At 33.9% G+C, this 10,104-nt stretch overlaps 1 protein-coding gene across 1 annotated transcript; it reads right to left on the minus strand.

Moving 5' to 3' along the window:
* Positions 1-891: 891 nt before the first annotated feature.
* LOC113765364 (xyloglucan endotransglucosylase/hydrolase 2-like) lies at positions 892-2,525 on the minus strand. Its single transcript, XM_027309512.1, has 3 exons — positions 2,216-2,525; positions 1,492-1,685; positions 892-1,404 (listed from the first exon to the last, which is right to left on the minus strand). The coding sequence occupies exons 1-3, from the start codon at positions 2,474-2,476 to the stop codon at positions 1,044-1,046; spliced, it is 816 nt and encodes a 271-aa protein (XP_027165313.1). The 5' UTR covers positions 2,477-2,525; the 3' UTR covers positions 892-1,043.
* Between the last annotated feature and the right edge of the window lie 7,579 nt (positions 2,526-10,104).

Consider the following 10,104-nt stretch of genomic DNA (forward strand, 5'->3'; position numbering starts at 1 on the left):
ACTGTTGCCAAATGGACAAACTACTACTACTAATACAGATCCTCCTGTACAAATGCACACGCCCCAGTATATATATGTATATATATTTTGGTGTAAGGCATGAATTGATTGGGTACTATACATCCAGGAGCACAACACCCTGCAAACCACTGCTCCTGGCTAATCCAGCTCACACTATTCAGTGGGGACTCGACTATTTGAATTGCTAGAGCAATTGCACCATACAATTAGTGATCCAGATGGGGTTGATCTGGGAATTGATGGATGAGGTTCATTGTTATGCACAAGTTTCAATGAATGGAAAAAGTAGTTTTTGTACATTTTGTTACTTTAGTGTCTATATTTGTTGTATTCGTGCCTACATCTTTACTTTAGTGTCTATATTTGTTGTCTTCGTGTGTACAATCTTTTGTTTTCATGCATACATCTCAATTGAGACAGACAATTGCACAGACCACAAACATTTCTGTATAAACAAGGTAAAGGACTAGCGACAGGAAGTGTGAAATGGTACTTTCTATCCATCAAAATGGTCCAAGCATGCAAGAAATTGTCTATGGGCTGTCGGTGCGAGGAAAAATCTTGGATATCAAACGTCATGAGAATTGTGTTTGGATCTACAGCAAAATTCGAATTCGAATTGTATCCTGTTCAAATTAAGTCACAATTCCAATTCCACCCCAATTCAAGTCTGATAGATAGTTGAGCACAATCTGGAATTTTCTCAATACAGTGCTGAGTCATGCATGGCCAGTTCTCCAGAACTGATACATGTCATGTTCTGGATTGAAGTGATATTGGAGTTCAAAGTACGCATGACTAGTTGGATAAACAATACCAATAAAGTGGCTTCAAATTTCATTGTATTTGTATGATTAAAGAAGCTATAAATTTTCAAAGAAGCATAGAAAATTTTATTTATTCAACATGGTACAACAAAATGAAGGAAAACAGGAATAAACAAATGAAATTCATATCAGTAACAATTGTTCAAAACCATCTCCAAAGTTTCAGTTTCAAGACATGATCAACTAGTGAAATCTTCATAGTCTGCATTCAGGAGGAAATCCTTGAGGGAACCGCTTATAATCAGTGCAATAATTGTATATCATAAAATTCTTCTGAACCCATCTCAATCTTCTTCTGCTGTAGGCATCAAGTTCCTGTTTCTGCCATGCCCCATTGGACAGCTTACCAACAGTAGCGGTCTGAGCATTGAAATTCCTGTAGTATGCAGTAAAAGGTGCCTGTGTCCAGTCAGTTTTCACTAGTCCACCTCTTGTAGCCCAATCATCAGCATTCCAGAGGCTAGAGTAAATCCTCATAGGTTGGTTTTTTGGGTATGGAACGCCAAGTGATTCAGCATTCTTGAACTGTCTGATAGGAGTGTTATCTACCAAGAATCTGCAGGAGAAAGTTTAGAATATTATTAACTAAAATTTTTCTTATCGAATCATGGATTGGGAAACATAAATTGAGCCTTTTGCTTACATAATGTGGTCACGAGTCCAGGCCATTGAGTAAGTGTGGAAGTTCTTTGTCGGATCAAACCAGAGATAAAATTGTTGTTCCCTGCCTCCCTTTCCTTGAGCGTAGACGTTAGTATGGAGGATGTAAGGCTGACCAGTGACATTCCCCAGGAATTCAAAGTCAATTTCGTCATGTGTTGGTCCTTGAGAAGATAACTGCACAAGAACCAAATGATTGTTGTGCATAAGTGGAAAAGAAATAAGGATTAATCGCATATTATTGCATAATGAACTTCATGGATAACTGTGAAGAAATATGAGCGTGGCTTCAGAGGCAACTTAATGCCAATTTGTTACTGACTTACTGAGAAAACATGATTTATAGCAGAGTACTGTATACTCTGTGTAACTATCTAATGGAACTATGATTAAAGAAAGATGTTAGTTGAAAATCCCAGTCTTTAAGTCTGTTACTTCTGTGATGAAATAATACCAAAGAACTGGAGAAGGATTCAAAATTTAACTATCTTGGCCATTCTGCTGAGGGACTGGCCTAGTAACCCTTATTGGAGAATGGAGAACGAAAAAAGGGTGATAGAAAAGGCTTTTTAGTAATATGTGGTAGCATTTTTTTTTTCCTTTTTTTGAGTAAAATAAGAATATCATTTCAAGAAAAACACTGTTTAGCAGAGTGGTTGAAGAAAATGATGCAGTACTAACTTAATAACAGTTAAGTTAATACGTACGTAGTATGCAGTAACAGTGCCAGCAGAGTTGCCAGCAACAAGTTTAAGCTGCATATCAATTCTTCCAAACAGATACTCTCTCTTGGATTGGAAACCAGAGCCAGATTCCCTGTCCAAAGACAAGGAAAGCAGCTGCCCTCTATTGAAAATCTTTGCTTTATTACCACCCCATGTAAGATCAAAATCTTGGTAGAAATTGCCACCATATGCAACCATGCATGAGCTTAAAAACACTAGGACTCCAATATGAGAAAAAGCCATTTTGTTAATGGGACTTTGTCACAAATATGAGACTACTACTTTTTGTGACTAAAACCTTTGAACTTGGGGTGTATATATAGGGGTTTAGGAGGGTTCTATATAGCTATTATTAAATAGGGTAGCAAAATGCTTGTGATCAATGAGGGAGCTAGAGATGGGGGCACTGAAGGAGGGGTGGCCTAGCTAAAGGCTGGTGCCAGCTGAGCAGCATGAAAGCTGGAAGGTTTTGTTTTGTTTGGGGGATTGGTGGTGGGTTCAGGAGTTTTGGTGTTTAGTTAAGAAGGCTTGAGATGGAGCTTCCAAGAATGATTCTGTCCTATGAGAGATGCAATGCATGGGTATGGCCCTCCTTTAGGTATTGATTATTGGACCATTCAGTGGATGCCAACCAGATTGTGTACTTGCTGACAAGTATAATGAGCCAAAAGAGATTGGTGCAATGAACAAAATGTGTTCTTTATCCACTTCAATTTTTTCTTTTTTTCTATTTGCCAAGATTGAACCATTTTCAACTGAGAAATTTTGAATCAATGGAACGCTGGAGATGTTTCAAAGTAACTGTAAATACCATCAAGAAAAGTTTGACGAAAAGTTGAATTCAATAGTACCATCAAGAAATGAAAGTGCTCAAAATAGGATGAAATTGGTATCCTCCACCAGTAAATTACTTGCACGCTGAAAGTTGATTAACACTTAGATAATGCCTAACTTGCAACTATAGTAGGTTCAATGTCAATGAAATCTGTCAAAAAGAACTATTTGTGAACTGTGCATGTCCATGAATGAAGTACCAATCCCTCTCAAGTCTCAAACTTATCCTTAGGATGTGTTACATTATTGGTCTTCTGTCATTGTTTAGTTCAAAATTTTTACGTGATGTACAAGCTTTTATGGCCAAGGTCACTTCAACAAGGCCAGCCAGCTAAGAGCTAACACTCAATTTGACTCTTTTCAATAAAGTTCACTTTCCTGAAAAGGAGGCTTGGGTATGAGGCCATAATCCATTCAAATCTCAAAACCCTAAAACTATGGGATGGGAAGTCTTGTTGTTTTGTTTGTAACAGTTTGTACTATTTCTAGCAATTTCATGCTTGCAAAATTTGTTGTTCAATGAACAATTATAGAACGCATCATGCAAAATAGGGAAATGAAGCATCCTTTTTTATATTGACAAGGGAACTGTAGTTATTATCCGAGAGTGTGCACTGGATAAATCTCTTTCCATATAATAATCCACCAGTTACACGAAAGGGTAAGACATATTAGGCAAGCCTTGTGCGACAAGCAGAAAAACGAAGCATCCTTACGTAAACAAATAAATATTCTATCTATCTAATAGTATTGTGTTTCTTCCTCCTTTTAGCTTGATGGTCTTTCTACCTAAAGTAGAGACGCCCTCCCAATGAAATGATTTTGCTTATGGGGATATTTGAATTAAGTACTATAAAGATGCTCTCTTAGCGGTGCTAGAATTTCATGGTTCAAAAGTGGTAAAGCTGGGAAACCCAGGACATTTTCTCCCAAAGAAAGTGAATATCCAGCTGGTGATAAGCAGCGGAACCACATAAATAATTTCACAAGTTGAATCTACAGGAATAAAATGCTCAAGAAAAGGATGTTGCTTTGAAATTTACAGCTGCCCGGCCGGTCATCATCACGGGTCACTCTTCAGTCATGAGAATTCTTGCATCTTGAGTTCATGGATCCTGATATTCCCCACTTGTAATTTATTCTCTCCCTGTGATTGCATTGGTTGCGTAGAGATTACATTTTTAATCAAGTTGGCAAGTGGTTTAGAACTTTAGATGTTTCAAAAGCAAAATTGTGTGAATTTTCAATAGTTTTTAACGGAATGATGTTGAGTTCTTGGTGTACTTTTTAAAGCCTATAAGTATCATGTACCATAAGGTCGTGTTTGATAACGTAATTCAACATTTAATGAATTCAGATCTTAATATGTTCAGACACGTTTAATAATCTGAATTAATTATGTGGCACTGAATTTTCTGAATAAAACTTGCTCCCAAAAATAAGTTATGGGCTATTCACTTATCTCTTAATTTAATATACGCTCAAATGTATCTGACTTAGTAATTAACAATTTAATAACTCAATCAATTTAGATTTCATTTTTCAATTTTCAATTTTCAACTTTATCAAATGTTCAACTTAAAATTATGTATCATCATCTAAACCTACTAGTATACCCCAAAAAAATCTTTACCCTGACCATATAGAAAAGATTGTATCAACTTATATGTGACACTACAAACACACCAATCTTATAAAGGATTCAATTATGATTTCCTTAATTTCTTTTTGTAGAACACATTATAATTTCATTAATGAAATCTTCACTAATGGCCAGAATACCCCAGACATATACAGGTTTTACATATTTGAAAAATTAATAAAAATTTTCTTAGTTAGTATACAATCACGATTCCTTAATTAGTTAGTAATCAATTGTCGGTGATATCATTATTTTAGAAGAAGAAGAGGGATCTAACTAACAATTAGAGTAAAAGCATAATTTGCTAATGGATCTATTGAAAGAAGACATTTCACAAAAGTTTCAATCAAGTTTAACTAATTTTCAACCTCAAAGAAAAAAAAAACGTAATAAATTCTGCAGATTCTGCCTGTCATTCAATATAGCATACTTTACAGGCTGACAACTTTCATGACATTTTTGTTTTACAAACGAAAGTGTTCCATCCACTAACACACACAAAAAAAAATGTGTAGTTCAATGATCCCATAGTTGGATACAGTATCTAACTGATAATAAACTAAAGCTTAATCAAGTACTTTTACTTTTCCAGAATTAGTACATTCACTTATCATCCACAAACAATTAAATGGAGTTTTCCAAATAAAATTTTCAAATTTGATTATATGCAGAGGGATTTGTGATAAAAGTATGGTGAAAGAAGCATATTACCAACTCAATGGTTCATCTCATGATATACTAATTTGTAGGTTTAATTTTTTTTAGTAGTTTTTTTTTTTTGCATGAAATTAAATATGTTGAGAACAAATTTTACCAAGTTCAATAATCTTTTCTCGAGTTCTTTTCCTTCTTCTTTTGAAACACCTTGTCCCAAGAACATATGCTTTTCATTTGTACACCTCGTGACAAGAAGTTATCCAAATTAACATATGTACACAAATAAGCTATACCAAGGCTATTGTTTAGAATCATCTAACTCAAAATTCATGTGTATTCAACTTCTTATAGCTTTTGGAGCATCAGGTTATTCACTTATGATGAAAAAAAGAAATACATAATTGTAGTTTAATTTGACTATATATATATACAAAAGCAATCAAATTTGAGGTTAATATGTGAGTGTTATGCTTTTGAGTTCTCAATTTTTCATTTTCTTTCTTTTGTACAAGAAGGGGAATGCTTAATCATTTATGTTATCATTTATCAACTTAACCAACCAATATCTTTGTCGATTAGTGGTTACAAAAGCTAATCCCTCCAATAATTCATCTCATCTCTGCATAGGTTTCTAGCTATATGGCTTCCTTTGTTTTCTTTATTTAGTACAAGAAGGAGAATGTTTTATCAATTTTGGTATCAATTATCATCTTGACCAACCAATTAATATCTTTGTATATTAGTTGTTGCAAAAGCTAACCCCTCCAATAATTCATCTCATCTGCATAGGTTTCTAGCTATATACAAACGTTAGAAGTAAAATCCAACAAACAATTCATTGACTTAAGGGCTCCCCAATTGAAATAATTAAAAATATTTCAATTTTCAATTCGAGACTAGGGGCATCTGAAGTAGGAAAAGTGAACCTAGACCCCCCCCAAACAAAAAAAATAGACCAATAGTAGGAAAGTGGACCAAGATAGTAGTATGTTCATCACGGAAGACCTAACTGGTGTGAGGCTCAAAACCCACCGCCGTCAGGGTGAAAGGGTCCACTTTGATTCATTTGTTTGAATTATGATCATCTACATAGTTAATGTGTTATGGAATTTCTGGGCCTTGTATGAATAGGTTAACCTTTTCGTAACAATGGTATCAGAGCCAGGCAACGAACCCAACGTCCCAGGTTCGAATCTCGCAGAGGCTCTGCCTCGATGAAGGGGGGAGTCCCAAAATTACCAGGCCGTCGAGGACGTCGGCTTCTAAGGAGGGGCGTTTGTTATGGAATTTTTGGGCCTTGTATGAATAGGTTAACCTTTTCGTAACATAATGCATGAGCAACCCGTGATAGAAATGATAAAGAAGTGAGAGTTCTTGAATTCTAATCTTACAAATTTGAATCTATTTTAATTTTATGTTGATATTTATTTATCATTTCTTGGTTGGTTGTAATTGTGTCGAGTTGTAGTATATTGATTGTTGATTTTGATTCACCATCAAACGTAACTTGTTCTCTGATTTTAAATAGAAAAAGAAAGAATTACACGATTGATTGTAATGTTGTTGAGTTGCAGTACACTGATATTGATCCCACCATTATATGTTACTTGTTATCTGATCTTAATAACAAAAAAGAAAAATAAGGGAGGAGGCGGGGGAGGGCCGGAGGTATTCGTTAACGATAAGATGAGCAGAAATAATGAACTTTAATTTTCAAGTTCTTTATTTTTTTTTTTTTGTGAACCTTCAATTTTGAATTATTTCTAACCTATTATTTCTAACCTATTCAGGGGGTCTACATTCAATCATGAGAATAGACCTACAAACTAACGAAGTTGAAGGTAGATATAGACATAAGTAGTGGTACTACATTATTAGATGTTGACGAGAAAATTTTATTGTGAAACAATTTGGTGCACATCACAAGTAGATATACTTTGTGCAAGAAATGGACACCGGACTTTTGCGCACTTTAGAACGCTTTTTTTTTTCCAACAACGATAATATTTGTATAATCTAATATATCCTAAGGGAATCTAAAGAGGATGTGAAAGAAATTAGCAAGTATACATATCTGACTAGATCAAAGGAGTGCTCCGACATCTCTTTTGAATTTTTTTTTCATTGTAGGTGAGGTTCGAATACCCGATCTATAACTCAAAAAGGGACTTAATCTCTTTTTGGAATGCTGATATACATCAAAATTAGTTTCCTAACTTGGGAAGCCACAAGTCCTCTGGTCATCAATCCTACAAACAAGTAATGAGGTAGGGATATTGTACATAGGCTCCAACTATCTGTTTTGCTTCTGATGTTTGCAAGTAATTGAGAACTTCATTACATAGACTACATAGAATGGATAAACATGTCGAAAAACAAGATGGTAATAAAACTAAAAATTCATTCAAAACAAAAACTTAGTAAATTGTTTCCTCTAGGAAAGAAAGAAAATGCCTGGATGCCATTTATGTTCCAAGAAATGCTAGACGATTGTTAGACCCTTGACCTAATATGATTTAATGGTTAAAATTGAGAGTCTACAATTTAGAAATTTAGGATTTCAAGTCTTCTTACCCCTTTCTCACTTCTTAAATTTTTCCCTTCTCCTGCTAAAGAAAAAAAAAATAGACAGAGTAGTATTTGAGATATTATTTGGATAGAGTATTGTTTGAGATATTATTTGGAATAATTACTGTAGCACTTATTGTGATGTGATGTATGTGAGATAAAAAGGTAGTTGAAAATATAAAAAAGTGGATTGAAAAATGTGTTTACGATGCAAGCGAAATATTATTTGGGATAATTTCACTGTCCAAACAAGTATGGTCCAAGTTCATCATTCCTACATATGTAAGATAATTCATTGATATAGTGCATGAATTATTACCTAGAAGAATATTAAATATGGTTATATGATCAGAGCTATGTGCCTATGGCTGGACATAGAGAATCTGTGTAGTGCATAAGCATGGTCACAGGAACATTAATTTATATCTAATTAGTATGGCCAGAGTTTGGTGAAAAGAATTTTTCCTCACGAGAGATTAATCAAAGTTGATAGCAACCTTAGCTTGAAAAATTTTAGAGGGTCCCAATCATATTGATGAGAGAATAATATCTTCAAGCAAATATTTGATTCGACCCAAGACTATATTTTTTCCAAAATGGGCAATTTACAACAGAAAGAGAATATAAAAATGAAAATGATTTCAGTTGGCAAAAGTGCTTTTCACTTGAATCCAAAAATTCGTTGACATCTGCAGTTTTCAATAAATTATTTTTGAAAGATTTTACGACCGTATTTACTAACAATCTTTTATCTCACATTTATGATATCTACTTTAAAAAGTGCTACAGAAATATCTTCTTAAAATTTCTCCACGTTGAAAATGAAATTGAAACAAATTTTGGGTTCTAAATTATTTTTTACATGTCGAACTTGAGATAAAATAATAGCCCTAGGAATCAAAGGTCTTGGATGTCTTTCTCCCTACTTCTTAAATCACATCCATTCCCTATTATAAAAAAAAAATTAAAAGAAGAAGATAAAATAATACCTATTTTCTTCAAAATTTGTCACTGCACAAGAAAAGAATAACTTTTGGGTTCTATTTCCATCTGATTCGAGTTCTAAATTCTGAGCCCTTTCGGCCCATTTTGTTTGGTAAATGAGTTTTTTAGCTAAATAATTTGGTGATTATCTATGTTCACAATCATTGCTTATCCCAAGAATCTCATAATTGTAAAATATACTAACTAGCATAAAATTAGTGAATCTCAAAGCCATACAATTAGGTGTAGGTTAATGACAAAGCGGCCTTCACCCAATGAGAAAAGCTTCAAACCATTTTCTAGTAAATAAATTTTCTTGTGGGTACCTAAGGGAGCAAATGAAAATTGAAAAAATAGGATGTGGGTAGTTCTACTTTTAGAAAGTTGAGTCAGGTTCAGTGTTTTTTTTAACAAGAATCTAGGAAAAAGTCAAATCTTAAATCATGTAATAAGAATATTCCTGAAGAATTTTAACAAAAGAACTTCGAATCATTTGTACCCGCCTGTATACTGACTATTTTCTTTTTTTATTTTTTGTGGGAGGGAAAATAAAAAGCAAGAAGGCAGAAGAATAAGGATATTTTTCTAGTCTTCATTTTGTCGATTTTCATCTCTAAACGGGCGTGTTCTTGCTTGCTTTGACGTTTATAAAATTTGACGAGAAATTTTTTTTTTTTTTTGTTTCAGAAATCTCTCTGAACGTTTTTCATAATATCGCTTAGTACCTCTTAGGTTTCATTGGTACTTTATCTTTGTTGATTGAGGGTTCGATGACTTGGTAAACTTGCAATCTTTGACCCTATGAAGCACAATTTTATTGTCCCTCCTGAGAGGTTCCAAATACAAGTTCTTTTGTCCATTCTACTAAGTGTTCCATGTACTGCCCATGATGTTATGAATTCTTCCATTTCATTTTCCAAACTAAAAATCTATTGAGATTTTTATTGCTATGTGTTTTAGTTTTAGTTTGTTTCACTCTTATTTTGATTCCTAATGCTTTGATTTTCTTGTAACTAAGGCCGCAAACGAATCGAATTCGATTCGAACTCAATCAACATCGAATTCGAATTGAGCTCGAACTGATCAAGTCGAACTCGAGTTCAAAAATACTAAGTTCGTTAGCTCGCGAGCCAACTCGAACTCAATTATATATTTTTATTTTTTATTTTAATAGTAAAATTATATA

Source organism: Coffea eugenioides, chromosome 3 (assembly GCF_003713205.1).
Source record: "Coffea eugenioides isolate CCC68of chromosome 3, Ceug_1.0, whole genome shotgun sequence".
Lineage (NCBI taxonomy): Eukaryota > Viridiplantae > Streptophyta > Magnoliopsida > Gentianales > Rubiaceae > Coffea > Coffea eugenioides.

What these genes read in the sequence shown, in the direction of transcription:
- LOC113765364 (XM_027309512.1), bottom strand. Translation starts at nt 2,476, where the DNA reads ATGGCTTTTTCTCATATTGGAGTCCTAGTGTTTTTAAGCTCATGCATG. An exon ending in GCACTGTTACTGCATACTAC is followed by an intron (nt 1,686 to 2,215) that starts GTACGTATTAAC and finishes GTTCTTGTGCAG; the next exon opens with TTATCTTCTCAAGGACCAAC. An exon ending in TGGACTCGTGACCACATTAT is followed by an intron (nt 1,405 to 1,491) that starts GTAAGCAAAAGG and finishes TTTCTCCTGCAG; the next exon opens with ATTCTTGGTAGATAACACTC.